The following is a 20,841-nucleotide window of genomic DNA, read 5'->3' as shown; positions in this document are numbered from 1 at the left end:
GTAAATACTAAAAAAAAAAATTTCCTCATCAAAAAATATCTTTAAAATAACAACAATGTTATTGTGGAGTTTATTACACATGATAAAATGTATGACAAAAATAACACAAAATATAACCTGAGAATGGAAGTACTCTGTTTTAAGGTTCTAATACATAAAGTGATATATTAGGCATAATATTTGAAGGCAAACTGTGATAAGTGAAAGATATAAACTGTAAATCTTAGAGCAACAACTTTAAAAATAAGGCAAAATTAAAAAAAAAAATATATATATATATAATTAACCCAAAAGGAAGAGGAGAGGAGGAACAAAAGGAAGAAAGGGCAGATGAGATAAACAGAAAATAAACAGCAAGATGGAAGATTTATTTTAAACCTAACCATATCAATAATCACATTAAATGGTCTAAGCAAGCACTCCAATGAAAAGGCAGAGATTGTCATATTAAAAACAATACCCAACTATATGCTGGTTACAAGAAACTTACTTTAAATACAAAGATACAGATAAGTAAAATAAAAGGATGGAAAAAAATATACCATGTAAACACAAACCAAAATAAAGTTGGACTGGATACACTGATATCAGACAAAGTAGATTTCAAAGCAAGGTATATTTCATGATAAAGGGAACAATTTATCAAGAGCATATAATAGTCTTAACTGTGTATGCATTTAATAAAAGAGCTTCAAAATATGTGAAGCAAAAACTCGTTGAACTGAGATAAAAATCCACATTTTGTCTATAAATAAACCAGTCAACATATGGTTGTACTATTTATAGATATTTTTTACCTTTTAAGGCTGTATGTTTAAGAGCCCTATAATAATAAATGATAAAACAGACAGAAAATCAGTGAGCATGTAGAAGGCTGGATTAATGTTACCAACCTTAATCTATTTTTTACATTTATAGAACAAATGACTCAACAACAGCAACACATATTCTTTTGTAGCACACATAAAACAGTTACCAAGACAGACTAAATTCCAGGCCAGTATACAAAGTCTCAGTAAACTAAAAATAAAAACAAAAATGTCCTCTGACTGTATTTAAATTAGATATCAGTAAAATAAAAATATCTGGAAAATCTCCAAATATTAGGAAATACGTTTCTAAATAACCCAAGGATCAAAGAAGAAAAAAACAAGGGAAATTAGAAATATTTTGGACTTAAAAAAAATGAAAGCACAACCTATCAAAATTTGAGGGATACAGCTAAAACAGTGCTTAGAGCATTAAATTTTTATATTGGGGTGGTGGGAAGGTCCCAAATCAATGATCTAAGCTTCCACCATAAGAAACGAGAACAAGTGTAATAAAATCCAAAGTAAACAAAAAAGAGGAAGCAATAATAATTAGAGCATAAAATGATAAAATACAAAACCAAAAAAAAAAAAAAATAGGAAGAAATCGAATGGAACCAAATGTTGCTCCTTTTAGAAGTTATTAAAATTGATAAACATATAGTCAGGCTTATCAGGAAAATATTATTAATATCAGCAATGATAAGGGACATTACCATAGATCTTAAGACATTAAAACTATAAGGAAATATTATAAAAAACTTCATGCCAATAAACTCAACAAATTAGTTGAAATAGATAAATTCCTTAAAAGATACAAACTACCAAAGATCACTCAATAGGAAACAGATAACCTGAGTAGACCTGTATTAAAGAATTAAAATTTGTTGTTCAAATCCTTCCCACTGAGAAAACTCCAGGCCCATACAGATTCACTGGTGAATGCCACCAAATACATAAAGAAGAAATACCAATGCAATACAAACTCTTTCAGTTCTCAACACATTTTTTGAGGCCAGCCTTACCCTGATACCAAAACCAAAGACACTATAGGAAAAGAAAGTGATGGACCAATATTCTGCAAAACAGGTATAATAATCCACAACAAAATATTAAGAAGAGAATCCAGCAATATGTAAAAAGGATGAAATAGCATGACCAAAGGCAAAGTTAATTTATTATTTGAAAATTAATGTATAATAATTCACCATATTAATAGAATAAGGGAGAAAAACCAAATGGATTATCTCAATATATGCAGACAAAGCATCTCAGTAAACCTGCAATAGAAAGGAACTTCCTCAGTCTGATAAAGGACATTCAAGGAAAACTTACATTTAACATACTTAATGGTGAAACTCTGACTGCTTTCCCCTTAAGACTGTGAATAAGGCAAGTATGTCTGTTTTGCTATTTCTATTCAACACTGCACTGGGGTCCTAGCCAATTCAATAAGGCAAGACAAATAAAGAAAGACACACAGGTGGAAAAGGAAAAAGTAAAACTGTATTTTCAGACAATAAGACTATGTAGAAAAGTCCTACAGAATCTATAAAGAACTACTAAAAATAATAAAGTTTATTATTATATTATTTATTTTATTAAAAATAATAAAGTTTATTATAATAATAATAAAGTTTAGCAAGATTGAGAAGAATTAAAGACCTACATGAATAGACAAATATACCATGTTTATGCATCAGAGGAATCAGTATCACTAGGATAATCCTTCCCAAACTGATCTATAGACTCAACACAATTTCAATTAAAATGCTAGCAAACTTTTTGTAGCAACTGTGAAACTGATTCCATAATTTATGTGGACAAAAGAACTAGAATATTCAAAACCATTTATAAAAGAATACAGTTGGAGGACTCACTTCATCAGATTTTAAGTCCTATTTGAAAGCTACATTACTCAAAAGAGTATGGTATTAGCCTAAACCTAGCCACATAGATCAATGTAACAGAAAAGAGAGCCAGGAAACAGACCCACACATACATGGCTAATTTATTTTCAACAAGGTGCCAGGGTAATTCAATGGGAGAAAGATTAGTCCTTTGAACAAATAGGACAAGAACAAATGGATATTTACATGCAAAGAAACCATATCAACCCTCACCTCACACCGCCTACAAAAAGTAACTTAACATGGATCATGGACCTACGCTATAAAAGCTAAACCTATACAACTTCCAAGAAAAAACATAATCTTAGTGACTTTTGGTTAGGCAAAGATTTCTTTAAAATAACACAAAAAGCATGACCTATAAAAGAAAAATCAATAAGTTGAACTTCATCAAAATAAAAAAAAATTTTTTCTTCAAAAGACATTGTTAATAAAATGAAAAGGCAAGCCATACATAGGGAGGAAATTTTTGTAAAACAAGTATTTGATACAGGATTTGTATTTAGAATATACACAGAACTCTTTCTACACAATAAGAAAATAAAAAATCAAATTTAAAAAAATGTGCAAGAGATCTGAATAGATACCACCAAAGATAACACATGGACGGCAAGTAAGTACATGAAAAGATACCCAACATCATTAGTCAATAAACAAATGCAAATTAAAACCACAATGAGGTATCATTACACACCCACTGGAATAGCTAAAATTAAAATGATGGACAAGACCCAGCATTGGCTAGGATATGTGTCAAATTGGAACTCATACACAGCTAACAGAAATAAAATGGTACAAAAGCACTTTGGAAAAAGGTTTGGCAGGTTCTATAATAATAAAGTTAATCACACACTCACCACATAACCTAGCAATTTCATTTCTAGGTATTTACCCAAGGGAAATGAAACCATATATCCACAAAAAGCCTCATACTCAAATGTTCATAACAGCATTATTCCTAATACCCCCAAATGGACAGCCAATAACCAACAACTGGGGAATGGCTGTCCGTACAATGTGATTCTGTTCAGCAACAAAAAGAAACCACCTGCTGCTACACACAACAGGGGTGGATCTCAACAGCACTATGCTAACTCAGAGAGACCTAAGACAAAAGACTACATACCGTTCGATTCAATTTATAAGAAATTATAGAAAAAGCAAAACTAAAGAATATCAATGGCTGCCAGGAGCCAGAGGATCAGGGCAAGAACTGACCACAAAGGGTCAAATAACTTTTTGGGGTGATGCTGGATGTTCTACGTGGTGACTGCAGTGGTGGTTTCACTAAGGTACACATCTATCGGAATTCTTGTTTTGAATACCGAAAATTGGTGAATTTTGCTGTATGTAAATTACCCCAGTAAAGCTTACAAAAAGGAAAAAAAAACGTTTACTTCTACTCCAGTGCCTGGTGTACACAGTGATAGTGCATCACACAGTGATCGCCGAGCAATAGAGTTTGAAGACTGGTAATCCTAACCCACTACCTGACGCTGCAGAACCGGCTCCAGGTGGAGACTCCTTGCACAGTAACACTGGGGACAGCACGCTGGCAGCTGAATGACCATTCTTATTCCCACTCTTGCCTATAACACATTGCTAGAAAGCAACGACACAAGAAAAGACACTTTAATTTTAGCATCTCAAACATCAAATTACAAAATACAATCATTCCCTTTTATCTATCGTTTTGCTTTCTGCAGTTTCAGTTACCCACCGCCAACTCTGTTCCAAAAATATTAAATAAAAAAGTTGGAAATAAACAATTTGTAAGTTGTAAATTGTGCTCCGTGCTGAGGAGTGTGATGCCATCTCGAGCTATCCTATTGCATCCAGTCTGGCGTGGGAATCACCCCTTTGTCCAGCGTCTCTACGCTGTATATGCCCCCATTAGTCCCTTAGCAGATCTGCTGTCCTGGTATCACTGTGCTTGTGTTCAAGTAATCGGATTTTACTTGACAGTGGCCCCAAAGCACAACAGAAGCGATGCTGGCAATTGGGACAGGCCAAAGAGAAGCCATAAAGTGCTTCATTTAAGTGAAAATAGGAAAGTTCTTGACATAATAAGGAAAGAAAATAAGTGGATGTTGAGATTGTTATGATCTTTGGTAAGAACAAACCTATCAGTGAAACTGTGAACAATTAGCATACTAAATGTTCTATTTTGTTATTATTGTTCAATTCTTACTGTGCTTAATTTATAAATTAAACTTATCACAAGCATGTATGTATAGGAAAAGACATTCTGTGTATAGGGTTCTGTGCTATCCACGTACTGTCCATGGTTTCAGGCATCCACTGGGGGTCTTGGGAAGCATCCTCCACGGACACGAGGGGACGACTGTAATGGGCAGATCTTCAACTTCACATGTTAAACAGAATAAAATTCACAAACATAACCGAGAAGTGAAAACTTTTCAGCCTGCCCCCATGAATGTGATCCAAGTTCCTTTCTATATAATATTAGATGTACTACTGTTTTCCAAACACCTACTACATTCCAGGCATCATACAAGCGTGAGCTTTAATTTTATTTGTCATTCAGCAAATACACAGTTAACATTTTATATGTTCTGAGCCCTATTTCAAACCCTAGGAATATAACAATGAACAAAATAAACTTCCAGCTGTCCTGGAGCTTCTACTGCAAGGGGAGAAGTACTATAAAAATACTACATCATTTAGTACTCAGGAAAAGCTATGAAGTAGTAATCTTTCCATGTTTCTAATGAGAAAAAACAACAAACAAAAAAAGGTTAAATAACTCGTTTAAACTAACCCACCTAACTGGTGGGAGAGCTGGGATTTGGATCGCAGGCTTTGCTCACTGTGAAAGGCTGCCTGGCCTTGGATTTTAACAAGTGCACTAATACCAGGCTTTCAAAAGCGAACATATTTTCTTGATTTGGATCATTAGACTTTGAACATCTGTTAAAGAAGGGTATTACACCTTGAAGGACAGATCAAACAAAAACTTGTGTAAATGTTCACACTCATCTTGGATTCTATATTTAAATATAATATGGTCAGTGCCCAAAGTTTAAGCTAAGTTAATGGAAACTGATGAAAAAGTGTTTGTTTTTGAAAATGACATGTTTCAGTCATGTCATAGTGAAACTATAAAGTCCTTGCTCTACTGATAACGTTAAGTGGCTCTACCCTCTTCATACACCCTCTTCATACACACCTGCTATCCTACAAACTATGCACGAAAAAGCACGATCACTACATTCATATCTTGCCAATCTGGCTTACTCTCATCTTACCAACCACAACCCCAGTTGTAAGTAAGAAAATCTATTTTATAGGCAATGAAAATACTTAAATTTAATACCTAGATATCAAATTTTAAAAGGGAGATAGGAACCCAGTTCATATAGAAAACCCGAAAGAGAGCACTTTGGGAAAAACCTCACAAAGTATCTAAGAAACCACAGCATAGATTCTTTCATTCCTGTTTTTCAAGTGGAGTCAGATAGATACATTTTGTATTTACCCAGGTGTTTACTCAGAATAAGGCTTGCAGCCTCAACAGGGTAGCAGTGCAGAGGACTCACGCAGGCTGTCAATGCTGAGCCCTAAGCCAACTGCCTTCATTTTAATAAGACGTTTACTTTCTCACTTTCTGACTCTCTCTGTTGAAAATAAGCATCACTTACATGCTCAGCTTCTAGGTAAACATCTCGTTTCATGTGGTCTGAGAATTCAGAAGACCTGGGCATCTCCTCCTGAAGTAAGTCCAGCTGCAATGGTGAGCTGCTCCTTGAGTTAATAAACAGGTGTTCGCCACTGTGAGTCTCCCACTCTTCCTCGGCTCCCCTGGGGCTGGTGACTGCAGGTGGTGGCCCTAGGTTTGGAGCCATTGCTGAGATTTCAAAAGAGCCTGCTGCTCCCAAGAATGGATGTGGAAAGAGCGCTGATGACAAGAGAGGACAGACGGGGATGTCATGCAGGAAAATGGTCATAAAAGTGTCCAAGTAAGGAGAAGGGAATGCTGGAAGGGACATCAAGCCACTGGAGGGCGGCGGCTCAGGCAGACGCTCCAGGGCAGTTCCTGACGCTGCACATTCTCTCCCCAGAGAGGCCGTGGCTGGGAGGGGAAAAGCTGGGATGAGATAAGGGGCCTGGCTGGGAATCATCACAGCAGACGGGAGTGCCAGGCTGGAGGCGTGAGGACAGGGGGCAGTGGAAGGGCACCAGGGCTGCGTGTGCCCAGGCGCACCCCCGGCACGGGAGCCGGAGCCAGCTTCATAGCTGCTGCTGCCGGACGGCGCAGGCAGCTTCTTGCGTTTGTGCTTCCCTTTCTTGCAACCAGCTGATCTTGTCTGCCTGGAAGTAGAATCTCCTGGAAGGATAAACATGGAAGCACATTATGGAAAATTAAACCTGAAAAAGAGAATAATGTTATTTATAGGTAGTTACAAGAGTACAAAGGAATACACATTTGCCAATAATACCAGAATGGCAAAAAGTAGTCCAAAACAATGAACAAAATTCTGGACAAGAAGAGTTGCTATAAAATAAACTCATTTCAGTATCTCTCAATCAGTTTCTTAGAAAAACCAGTTTCTCAGACCTAGGATCTAAAGAAATATCCTAGATAAATTGTTTATATAAATAGCTTTATTTTAACATCTGTCAATCAGTTTCTTACAAGTAAAACTCCTGTTGCCCACTGCTAATCTCCCAGTACCGACACATGATTTGTAATAGCTACAGACATGTGTTAATGGTATATATTTTTAAAAATTTATTTACCTTGAACATATGAATATTTAGCTTTGCTTCTGCTTTCTTGCTGAAGATATGAGCTGTAGGGTGATGACAGGATCTTTTCCCGGAATTTGTCAACGTAATTCTGTTCTTCCTTCTGTGTGTGGGCTGATAGAACAGCCTTTGTGAGCCCTACACTTCTGAATTCTTCTGAGGTCAAAGGAACTGGCTGTGTGTTTAGGGTCCAGGGCTCACATGCTAGGGTAGCATCCTCTGCTGAGGTAGAAGAAGACATATTTAAGTTTAATTCCTATCAATAATTGGTAGGTATTTTTACTTTTAAAATTACCTTTCAATACATTTTTACAAACATTATTATAACTACTGGAATATATAAAACTTCATCAATTTAGAACAGAAATTCTTATTTTTTAGTCTTTATATTCTTTGTACAAATGCATATATATTTTATGGAGTTGTAATAATCAGTATGCACATATTTATTTATTTAAATTTTGTTTTTATTGTAAACATTTTCTCTCTCCCTGAATTCCTCAAAATTGTTATTTTTGAATTTATTTTTAAATAGGTGATATATTCCTGTGGTTCAAAAATCAACAAGTATTAAAAAGGTATTCAGTAAATGCTCCCCATCCCTGTCCACCATCTTCCTAGTTCTTATTCATTCTCCCCACAAGAAACTGTTTCTTCTATATATCCTTCCAGTTTCTTCATGCATAGATGAACGAATCAGATAGATTCTTACCTTCCTCCCTCAACCCTACTGTGACCCAATAGGCATATGTGTACATTAGTCTGCAACTTACTTTTTTCACTTAACAATATCCCTTGGAGAACTTTATCAGTACAGACACAGACAACAGACAGTTGTCTCACACTTTTGCATACTGCATGGGGTTCCATTTTATGTGTGTAACACAGTTTACTAATCATTTGTGGATGGGCTGTGGATTGCTTCTTTTATATTTGTTTACATATTTATTATTGATATATAATAGTTGTACATTTTTTTTTTTTTTTTTTTGAGACAGAGTCTCGGTTTGTTGTCCAGGCTAGAGTGAGTGCCATGGCGTCAGCCTAGCTCACAGCAACCTCAAACTCCTGGGCTCGAGCGATCCTTCTGCCTCAGCCTCCCGAGTAGCTGGGACTACAGGCATGCGCCACCATGCCCGGCTAATTTTTTCTATATATATCAGTTGGCCAATTAATTTCTTTCTATTTATAGTAGAGACGGGGTCTCGCTCTTGCTCAGGCTGGTTTTGAACTCCTGACCTTGAGCAATCCGCCCGCCTCGGCCTCCCAAGAGCTAGGATTACAGGCGTGAGCCACTGCGCCCGGCCTAATAGTTGTACATTTTAATTGATTTATTGTTGATATATAATGGTTATACATATTTATGTATCGCTTCTAAAAATTACTTCGTCCAAGAACAAAAGATTATGATGAGCACTGCGGTGGGTTCCCGCAACATCTGTTCCCCCTCTGGCCTGCAGTGTGGCAGCCAGGAGGTTTGGGTGGGTCTGGCCCCAGCCTGCTTCCAGAAGTGGGCTCTGCCTGGTCTAAGCCAACATGGCAGACAGAGGGCTTCCGCTTCCGGCCAAGATGGAGTAACCGGGATTGAACTGAATTTACCTCCTGCCTGAAATGACTGAAATAAAAACAGACAAAATATATGAAACGATAGGTTTCAAGGCACTGAACATCAAGTAATAATGATGAGAGTGACCCCTGAAGACATGAAACAAAGGAGGTGAGCCCTAGGACTGCCCCAGCTTACTGTCTGAGGAGTTTCCAAAGCATAGGCAAGGGGACCTGGGGGGAGTCTGGTGACCTCCCTCAGTTGAAGAGGCAGAGCTGAGAGTTGGCTTAAGTCATGGTGGCTGGAGTTTCCAGGAAAGAGAACCGGAAAGGAAAGAGCAGCACAGAGAACTGAGAGCCACAGGGAACCCTTGAGCATGCAGAAGAGTGCTCACTAGCACACTCACGTGAGGAAAAACCACCTGAAGGATTAGAGGGAAAAACAACTGAGGCTCACACAAGATGGAGAACAGTGCTTGTTCCCATCAGCCAGACGAGAAAATCTCGTAACTCACGTGGCGCTGGACACAGTACTCAGAAGGATCTTGCCTCAGTAGCAGAGAAAAATCAGGCCTAGACTACATACTGCACCGGTCCTGCCTAACAAAGTCAAAAAGCAAGGCCTAAAAGGATCAGTCTGTTTACAGGTAACCTAACTGGGTCCCAGAATAAAGCTCAAGAACATTTACAGGAGTACAAAAATATTCAGCACCATTCACAATGTCTGGCATCCAGTCAAAAATCACCAGGCATGCCAAGAAGTGGGAAATACAACCCCAAAATAAGGAAAAAAGACACTGAGAAACTGAGTCTATTTATATGGACAAAAGACCTAAAATATTCAAAACAATCTTGAAAAAGAACAAAGTTGGAGGATTTACACTACCTGATTTCAAGACCTACTATAAAGCTACACGAATCAAGACCATTCTATACTGGCATAAGGGGTTGATCAATTTTGTCCATCTTTTTAGAAAACCAAGTTTTAGCTTTACTTTTCTCTAACAGTCTATTTTTCTGTTTTGCTGATTTCTGTTTTTATCTTTATTACTTCCTTCCTTCTACCTTGGGTTTACTTTGATCTTCTTTTGCTAGCTTCCTAAATTGGAACTTTAGATCACTGATTTGAGACATTTCATTAGCATTTAAAGCCATTAATCTCCTTATTAGCTGTTTTTAGCTGCATCCCACAAACTTTATACTGTCCTTTCATTATTGTTGATTTTGAAATATTTTTTAATTCTCTTTGTGATTTCTATTTTGAATCATGGATTATTTATAAATGTGTTAATGTTTGGATTTAAATATCTGATTACTGATTTTTAATTTAATTCACTCTGGCCAGAGAGTAGTTTATCATTCAGTACTTTTAAATTTGAGACTTTATTACAGCCCAACATGTTTTAAATCTCAATGAACATATTGTGTGCACTTGAAAATAATGTGTATTATGCAGTTATTGGGTGTCATGTTCTCTACATATGAGGCAAGGTGGCTGATAAATGTTGTTCAGATCATCTATTTCTTTACTTATTTTTTGCCTAGATGCTTCATCCATTACAGAGAGGGGGGGTGTACTAATAAAATCTTCCAACCATGATTATGGGAAGACTATTTTTCTCTTTAACTCTTTCCACTTTTGCTTTATATCCTTCACAGCTATTATTAGTGAACACACATGACTTTATGTCTTTCTGATGAATTGACTATCTTACCATTATGAAATGACCCTGCCTTGAAATCTATTTTATATATATGTTAACACAGGAGCCCGTCTTCTTATGCTTATTGTTTGAATTGTCCATCCATTTTTTCCATACATTTACTTTCAACCTGTTTATGAATTTAAATTGTACTTTGCAGACAACATATAGTTGGGCCTTGATTTTTTTTATCTGTTCTGATAATTTTTGCCTTTCAATTGCTGTGTTTATGAGTCAATTTTGTCATTTTATGAATTCAGAGCTATTATTTTATTATTTGTTTGGCTTGTTCCCTCTGTTTCTTTGTTGTTAATCTATTTCTCCTTTCCTGCCCTTCTTTTGGATTGAGTATTTTTACAAAGTTCAATTTATCAATTGGCTTTTTAGTTAATCTTTGTATCTCATATTCTACCTTCATTAGATTATTCTATAGGTCTAAAATGCCTATAATGACAACGGCTTCTGGAGACTGTCAATATGTGATTTCCTATTCTATTACTCATGTACCCTGTGACTCTGGATAAGTTACTTCATTTGTTTGTGCTTTAACTGTCCCATATATAAAGTGAAGATAATAACTTGCAAGGAAATGCCTTTGTGATCATGATCCTCAGACCCCAAATTAGAGTCAGGAGGTAAACGGTAGGAATGAATATAAGCTTTCCAGAAAGCAAAAGACAGAGATACTACATAGCTTAAGAACATCTGGGCTCTGATTCTGTTTTTTTCTCTTTGGGATAAAGATACAGGCTTGTAGATGTTGAGACTGATTTAACATCAGGAGAAACTATTATCAGTAAATATTTCACAAAGCATATAGATTTTAGCATAAATTCATTCAAAGTGGTAACATACGATATAAAAAGCACAGTGGGGCACAGTGGCTCACTGCTGTAATCCTAGCACTCTGGGAGGCCGAGGCGGGAGGATCGCTTGAGCTCAGGAGTTCGAGACTAGCCTGAGCAAGAGAGAGACTCTGGCTCTGCTAAAAACAGAAAAATTAGCTGCACACAGTGGTGCATGTCTGTAGTCCCAGCTACTCGGGAGGCTGAGGCAGGAGGATCGCTTGAGCCCGGAGTTTGAGGTTGCTGTGAGCTATGATGACACCTGTGCACCCTAGTCAGGGCGACAGACTGTCTTTAAAAAAAACAAAAGCACAGTGGCATAGTCAAAAAAAGAGCTTTCCACATTGTTGGGTGAGACCAAATTTGTACAGGCTGTGGCATGGACAGCTACATGCCCACACAGGAACCCAAAGTGCTAAGAAAAGGCACACTAAAAAATGTGCACATGCTCCTGTCCTGAGGCGCTGGCTCAGCTCCAATAAAGCTCTGTTTCTGTCTGGGTACTTAGAAACAGAATCTGATCTCACAACAGTTGTGTCTCTGGTCTTTCCCCCCCAACCCACAGCCCCTCTTGTCAGAACCACGCTCTCCATCACAGGGCTGTCGGGAGGATTTAGTGAGTTAACAGCTATGATGAGCTAAGAACAGGGAGCGGCACACAGAAACAGCTCCTCATGTATTAACTAGCATGCCACTGAAGAAAGATAAACTAGAGATAATCTGAAAACCCAATTTAACACATTTTCACCATTTCTTCAACTACCAAACTGTTATGGGCAATGAAAAAGGATAAGAAACATTAGATTAAAACGATTTACCAAGTAATTATATTGTTAAATGGAGAGTTTTAAACATACTCTACTCATTGTTATCAGACCAATACAAACATGTATATGTAAGTGTGGTTGATTCAGTCACAACTACAGTCAACACAGGGGAAATGCAGGTGAGTCAACACCTTCTCTAAAGGTCAGTGACAAAGTAAACTAACACGTCCTGTCAATAACTGCATTAACTGTGGCTGACACCAACTGAGGGCTTACAACCACACACTTGTCAGGTATTGTTCTAAGTGCTTTATATGCGTCAAATGATGTCGCTGACAAATAACGTAAGAGTGATATAGTTCAAAATATGTGACTAACACAAACATAGTAACATTCCCTAAAACACTTTAATTGAATTGAAGGAAGGAGAAAATATTTATGATTTATTAGTTATAACTAAGCAAATGGTATTAATGACTTGTTTTCTCCTGATGGTACATCTGCTGTTGGGTACAGGTTCACAGTAACAGGCAACGTGGTACCTGGCTCCGTGGGTGCGACATGGACCAGGGTGCTGCTGTAACTGCACTGGCTCACGCCCGAGCCCAGGCCCAGCGCCGCGGTGGACAAGGTCTGCGGAGCTGCTCCTCCAGCGTCTGTGGACCATGCATTTGTTGGCATTTCTGACTTAGGTATGGCTGGGATCTCAGAAACAGCTGGTGATATAAGAGAAACTGACAGTCAAAAGAGAAATTCCCAATAGGAAATTCATATAAAAGACCCAAAGAATTCACAGAAGTTTGTAACTGACAAATTAAAGCCTACTGGCCATAAAGCAGTAATATGACAACAGGATTTTATGATTGCAATCAAATAATTAAAGATAAGACATTAAAGAGAAACAAAGGATGGATTTATAATTCTTTGCATCTAACACTGAAGGGCATTCATGTACCTTGCAATGCTTGGACATCATCTGCCTTGAGGTTCTGTTTGTCATCTTCTGAGGATGAAGAAGTTGTATTTGCACAGGATATACACTTTCTTTTCAAAGCTGGAATGTTGTAGCTCTTCAGGTATCTACAACAACATAATTAGGTCATCTGTTCTCACCTGTCCCTTAACTGGACCATTTCCTACCTCTCTGCTTTTCTCACACCATTTAGGTACTTTGTACTTTCTTCCCTGACCATCCTGCCTCAACCACTGGCCTGTAACATCTCTTTCACTATGGTCTTGAATAGATCTTTAAATCTTACACTATTTAATTTTGGCAAGATTAGGTTTTGTCTTCTCAACTATACCATAGCTTCTTTATTTATTTATTTTTTTTTTATTTTTTATTTTTTTTATTTTTATTTTTTTTTTTTTTGAGACAGAGTCTCACTTTGTTGCCCGGGCTAGAGTGAGTGCCGTGGCGTCAGCCTAGCTCACAGCAACCTCAAACTCCTGGGCTCGAGTGATCCTTCTGCCTCAGCCTCCCGGGTAGCTGGGACTACAGGCATGCGCCACCATTCCCGGCTAATTTTTTTTTTTTTTTTATATATATATCAGTTGGCCAATTAATTTCTTTCTATTTATAGTAGAGACGGGGTCTCGCTCAGGCTGGTTTTGAACTCCTGACCTTGAGCAATCCGCCCGCCTCGGCCTCCCAAGAGCTAGGATTACAGGCGTGAGCCACAGCGCCCGGCCCATAGCTTCTTTAAATAAAGGGTGCATCTTCTAATTTTCTGTACCCTCTATAATGTTTGGTATATTATGAACTGTAGGCAGTAGGTACTTCATAAATATCTACTAATTTATAGTGAAAAATCTAGATAGGACAGCTATTAAAAATTCTATGAAGGCTCCATAGTGACAAAGTATGCTTTTGGGAAAAATGAACATGTTATCAAAACCCATGTCTCATACCTGATAACACTATCAATACAATTTATCTGTTGATAGGATGGGCTGTGCTCATCTTTCCTCAAATCCTCATAAGACTCAGTACACAGGCTATTATTTTTCAATGTCTGAAAGGAAGAAAAGGCCTTCTGCTCATCTGAAAGAGAATGAAAGTTTGTGCAATTAAAAATATTTAGCAAGTAGTTAAGAACATATACTTATTCAATAAACTTAAGTCATGGTACTTTATGATACATACATTTATAGACTATTACACAGCAATTAAAATGAGCTTAGATCTAAATGCACTGATATAAAGATATCCACAACACTTAACAATATGAGTAAAATAAGGTGCAGAGCATGATACACATAGAATGGTTACATTTGTATTTTAAAAAATCAGGACTGAAACAAATGCTTCAGGCAAAGATTATCAAGGAATGGAAACTACAGGTGAAGGGTTGACAGGAACTTTCCAATGTTGAGCTGACCCCACCTGTACAACTGGTCAATCCTGGAGTCACTAAGGGTGGGATGAATACCACTGTGCACGTCTTACGAGGCGTAATGCAAAGTACACAGCATGACCTGTGTCCAACAGAATTTTCTGTGGTGACTGATAGAATTGTTCTTTATTTGTGCTGTCCACTATGGTCATCACTAATACCGTGCGTGCCTCATTAAGTACTGGAATGTGGCTCGAGCAATTGAGGAACTAAAGTTTTAACTGAATTTAATTTGAATTTAAATTGCCAAATGTGGCAAGTGGCCATCAGAGCAGACACCACAGGTGCAGAGAGGAAAACAAAACCTCCAGGCCTGAGCACTGAAGAACTTAACACATTAACTACCATGTGAGTTGTATTTAACTCACACTAGTTTTGAGACCGGGGCCTCATGAAGCATATGTAACTCACACATCTCTTCACCTTGGGAGCCCTGTGAACTATTTTCCCAGTTGCATATAACTCGCACACAGAAAACAATAAAAAATAACACATCCTTCCTTAAATTATAAAGAATGTTTGTTTTTGAAGTTTTTATTCTATTTTCATAATCAAACACTGTGGCCCCAAGGAAAAAAAAATTTTTCCAGTGTGGCAGTCAATGTGTTCAAACTTCTATAGAAGAGACTGAGCCAGTAAATGAGGCTAAAAAACAACATCTAGAAAAGAGGAAATCCTACAGGGCATGGTTTTATCTCAAAAAATTAGCAACTGATAATGCCAAGCACAGTTGGGAGGTTTTGCAAGAAGCATTAGACCAGGCATCCTCAAACTACAGCAAGTGGGCCACATGCGGGCCGCCTAGTACACTTGCCGCAGCTGCCTGTCCTGCGTAGCAGCCTACTCGTCCCGGGCCCACAGTGCGCACTCTCCAACGGTCTGAGGGACAGTGAACTGGCCCCCCTGTTTAAAAAGTTTGAGGACCCCTGCATTAGACGCTGTTGTTGTTAATAAAGGTTACTTTTAGCTGGCTTGAAAAAGACCTCTCTATTTTTAGAGGGTTTTATGGAAAAATGACTGTATTAACTTTTACTCATTAACTTTTTTTTTTTTTTGAGACAGAGTCTCGCTTGTTGACCAGGCTAGAGTGAGTGCCGTGGCATCAGCCTAGCTCACAGCAACCTCAAACTCCTGGGCTCAAGCAATCCTTCTGCCTCCGCCTCCCGAGTAGCTGGGACTACAGGCATGCGCCACCATGCCCGGCTAATTTTCTATATATATTAGTTGGCCAATTAATTTCTTTCTATTTATAGTAGAGACGGGGTCTTGCTCTTGCTCAGGCTGGTTTCGAACTCCTGACCTCAAGCAATTCGCCCGCCTCAGCCTCCCAGAGTGCTAGGATTACAGGCGTGAGCCACCGCGCCCAGCTTACTCATTAACTTTTAATTTTTGAAATAATTTTAGACTTGAAGAGTTGCAGAACTAGTCCAGAGAGTTCCCATATGTGCCTCACCCAGTTTCCACTGAGGCCAACACCTTTACAACCATAATAAAATGACCAAACTAAGAAATTAAGTACAATGCTATTAAAGGAAATACAGAATTTGGATTTTGTCATTTTACCACTAAAATGTCATTTTTCTGTTCCAGGATCTTACATTGCACTTATTTCTCACATCTCCTTTGTCTACTGCCACTTGTGGCAGTTCCTTAGTCTTTCCTTACTTTCCTGATCTTGACATTTTTGAGAAGCACAGTGAGGAGTTTTGTAGGTCTTCAGTTTGAGTTTCTCTGGTGTTTTCTCATGGTCAGACTGAGGCTATGCATTTGGGGAAAGAAACCACAGAGGCTCATGCCTGCTTAGTGCATCAGCCTAGTGCACGTGAGGGTCACGTTTGGTTGCCCTGATCATTGGCTAAGGTGGTGTGGGTCAGGTTTCTCCTGTGTGAGGTCACTGTTTTATAATGTAATAAATAACGTAAACCAGGGGTCTTCAAACTTTTTAAACAGTGGGCCAGCTCACTGTCCCTCAGACCATTGGAGGGCCGGACTATAGTTTAAAAAAAACTATGAACAAATTCCTATGCACACTGCACATATCTTATTTTGAAGTAAAAAAACAAATGGGCAAAAACACCCGCATGTGGCCTGCAGGCTGTAGTTTGAGGACGCCTGACGTAAACAATACATGTTTTGGGGGAATATTTTAAGATCATGTAAATATCCTGTTTCCCTTAAACTTTCACTTACTGGTTGCATAACAATGTAAATGTATTTAATGCCACTAAACTGTGTACACTTCAGTGGTAAAAGAAAACCCTTTCATATAATAATTTTAGCATTCATTGGAGGATATTCCCTGCAGCAATTATTACTGTGGAATTCTAATAGCAATTTTCTATTTTCCTCATTCTTTTACATTAAACTTCTATAAAGAAGAGTTAGCCTTCTACTCCTTCCTCTTTTATTTATTCATTAATTGTTTCAGTATGGATTCATGCATATGTATTTCATTTGTTGGGTTATAATCCAATACTATCATTATTTTTTTGCTCAAATTGGCCCAATTTGGGCCATTGGGAACTCTTTCAATTTGTCTCCTGACATGCCACCCTCACACTTTTTTTTTTTTTTTTTTTTTTGAGCATTTCTTTACTTTCTGGTCCTGATTCCTTTTACTGAAAACAAAACAAAACAAAACCCACAAGATTTGAGTGCTAGGTATGGTCATTACTAAATGTGTCCCAGCTTGTAGGTCCTCTCAATGGATAGGACAAGTAAATATATGTCTGTATAGGAACCCTTGTCTACCCATCCGTCCATCCACATATTAAACAAAAAGGCCAGGACTTTGTACTGATACCCTCAGACTCCAATCCAATACCACAAAGTTCATTCTGATGATCCCCTTTTGGTTATCTGTAACTTCTTTCTCTGACAGTGAGGAATCTGTTATCATTATCTAAAACATATTCACCAATTTGTTTAACCCTAGTATAAAGTAGCTCCCATACTCTGGTGGGAAACAATATACAGTGTTTGTTAATGTTTTGTATTTAGCCCTAAGGTATCCAGTTAAAACACCGTTTTCCAAAGCTATTTAGCTCCCTTCTTCCCCGTTCCCTTTTATATGTTTATACTATTCATTTGTAATATAGTTAGATTAATTTATAACTGCCTGCATGTCATCTTGGGTTCTCTCTGCATTTTGGGGTAGGATGAAGTATACACATCTATGGGTTTTGGCAAATGCATAAAAGTTGTGCATTCATCACCATAGTAACCAAAAGAACATTTTTATTCCTTAAAATTTTCCCTACACCTGCCCCTTTGTAGTCACTCCCTCTCCCATTGGTAAATACTGATCTGTTTTCTAGAAAGAATGCTTTTCCACAATGGAATTAGACAATATGTAATCTTCTAGTTCTGCCTTTTTTCACTTAGAAGAAAACGTATTTAAGATTTATTTACACTGCTGCATGAATCGAGTTCATTCCTCTTCAAAGCTGAGTAGATTCCATTGTATTGATGTCTCACAGTTTATCCCCTCACCTGTTGAATGACATCTAGGTTGTTTCCAGTGTTTGGTGAGTAAAAGTACAACAAATCTTCACACTTTTATATTCTGAACATAAGTTATTGTGTGAACTTAAGTTTTTATTTCACTTGGGTAAATAACTAAGAATGGAACTGCCAAGACATATGGTAAGACTGTATTTAACTTTATAGGAAACCATCAAACCTTCCCACAGTGGTTGCACAATTGTGCACTACCAGCAATATGTGAGAGTTCCAGTTACTCTGCATCCTTGCCAACACTTGGCACTATCAGTTTTCTAACAATTTATCCATTCTAACAGGTATGTGGTGGTATCTCACGTGTTTTTAATTTCTTTTTGTCTAATGACTAATGAGATTCAGCATCTTTTCATATGCTATTTGCTGTCTATATATCTTCTTTGGAAATGTTCAGATCTCTTGGCCATTTTTAATTGGGATTGTTGACCTTATACAAGGGCTGGAAGGAACTAGCTAAGTCCCTTTTTTGCCTTTCCATCCCTTCTGTCATGTGAGGACACAGAGTTCATCCCCCAGCCCAATAAGGATGCGACATTCAAGGCACCATCTCGGAAGCAGAGACCTGGCCCTCACCAGACATCAGCACCCTGATCTTGGACTTCCCACCCTCGAAAACTGTGAGAAGTTTCTGTTGTTTATAAATTTTCCCATCTCAGGTGTTTTGTTATAGCAAACTAAGACAGGGTCCCAGGGACATTACCTATGGGAACAGCAGTTTGACTTTTTGTGGTGTAAATCATGTCAAGTACTAAAAAATATAGCTATTATTGACCTTAGACAGGAAATTTCACCCCTACTATGTAAAATGCCTACATTTCAAAACAATAGACATCATTAATAATATTTAGGTGTCCAAAATCCATCACAACTTTGAAAACCATCATAATGTTCAGGGAGAAAAATGAAGAGGAAGTTAGATAAATTAAAATGTCAATCTAATTTGATCTCTATATTACAGAACCTTCTTATACTATATAAGGTAGCTAGGTTAACTTTTCAAAATGATGCCAATTAATAGGATGGATCCAATTCTTCTGGAGTGCTCTTTACCTAATATTTGAGGAAAGTAAACATCTATCAACAAAAAGGCCAAAGTTTTTCATTCAATTTAGGTCATAAAATATTCTCCATTCATTTGAAATGACAGAAAAGGATTATAATATCCTTTGTTATTTGAAATGCATTCTAAAATTAACTCTTTTGGTTTATAGATAGCTCATATAAGTGGGAAAATCTATGAAGTTGCTGGTATTTTCAGAGAAGTTAAGTCTTCAGTAAAAGTGTACTGGAACTACATTCTAAGAGCATTTGGCTTTCAGAACAGCATTTGCTGCTGCTCTTATTATCATCATTACTACCGTTACTTGGGCAAATAAAGAAACATGCAAAGCAGCGACAAAGGTTCATGACTTTATGCTCATGGCTCACATACATGACGTCTAGCCAGAAGGTGACAGCCCGCGGGAGGAGATCCTTGGGGCTGCCCTGCTAACTTACCACCACCAAGCAGTTCTGTGTGTGTCCCCCTCGCTGGCTTGACTGATGATTTGGTCATTGACTCAATGTAGAGCTGCTGACCCAGATTCTTAATTTTGTTTACACTGGCATAGACCTGCTGCAAGGTCATCTTAGGAAAAGGAATGATAAAAATGTTTCAAAAATCATAAAAATGTGCATTAAAAGATACATAAACAACATAAACTTAACTTCTGGTTCTCTGGAGATATAATGACAAAGCACAGTAATCACTTTAATTCAGTTTCCCACTGTGCCAAGGTACACAGATACCAACAAACTTTCTTTTTACAGCCACCTACTCGCCCAGAATGGATCACGATCTCTCTCATTAGATGAGGTTATTGAGTCACAAACACACACTGAGCCAAGAACACAGCACGCGCCCACTCACCGGCTCCCTCTGCGCTTCCTCCACGCAGTGCCCGCTGGACCCGCTGGAGGACGCGGCGCTGACCTGCTGCTCCTGCGAGCCGCTGCTCCCCAGGCTGCCGTAGCCGCTGGAAGCGCTCACGTGAACTGGCTGGGAGGACAGACGGGACAAGTTCAGAGTTACTACTGGCTATGTAAATGGCGGCACTGCTTAGCTCAGAGCTGATCTAGAATCATCCGAAAATTAAGAGCAAAATTTCCGAATTCCTAAATTAAGTGTGTTTAGGTTGATGCTTTGAACCCTAATGCTGTCATGAAAGGCATTCCTCTGTCATTTCCGTCATTCTCAAGGGCAAAGACCTGTTTTCTAGTCTGGGTAGGAATTTCTGGGACAACACATTTTTTAAAAGTATAGTTAATTTTTAAAAACATGAAAATAAACTCTAGCTCTTTAAGCCGAGTTTAGAAGAGAAAAAATTAAATATATACCATACTTTTTTTCAAGAACTTGACAGATGCTTCACACACCCTGGAGATTTTATAGGAGACATTTTGAAAACTACAGAGAACAGTTATTCTATGTGACAGTGTAAGTTTTATTTACTACAAACTCATTGACTAAATCTCTAGTAGAAACCATCTTTGATATTTCTTTTCAACATGTAATTGTTCCTACATTTACCTTATAAT

At 37.9% G+C, this 20,841-nt stretch overlaps 1 protein-coding gene across 8 annotated transcripts in view; it reads right to left on the bottom strand.

Moving 5' to 3' along the window:
- PER3 (period circadian regulator 3) overlaps positions 1-20,841 on the bottom strand; it is a 54,291-nt gene that overhangs the window by 15,107 nt on the left and 18,343 nt on the right. For 4 of the 8 annotated variants that reach the window (XM_020281915.2, XM_075993682.1, XM_020281919.2 and 1 more), the window contains exons 12-19: positions 20,174-20,302; positions 19,762-19,891; positions 14,261-14,393; positions 13,305-13,429; positions 12,892-13,065; positions 7,481-7,711; positions 6,382-7,067; positions 4,210-4,321 (exon numbers count right to left, since the gene is read on the bottom strand). In XM_020281915.2, the coding sequence (XP_020137504.2) occupies positions 4,210-4,321; positions 6,382-7,067; positions 7,481-7,711; positions 12,892-13,065; positions 13,305-13,429; positions 14,261-14,393; positions 19,762-19,891; positions 20,174-20,302 (1,720 nt within the window). The other 4 variants (XM_020281921.2, XM_075993687.1, XM_075993696.1 and 1 more) reach the window with 4 other exon arrangements.

This window comes from Microcebus murinus, chromosome 2 (genome assembly GCF_040939455.1).
Source record: "Microcebus murinus isolate Inina chromosome 2, M.murinus_Inina_mat1.0, whole genome shotgun sequence".
NCBI classification, from domain to species: domain Eukaryota; kingdom Metazoa; phylum Chordata; class Mammalia; order Primates; family Cheirogaleidae; genus Microcebus; species Microcebus murinus.
Note: the sequence above shows the minus strand (reverse complement) of the source record. Positions and strands in the feature narration are given on the sequence as shown.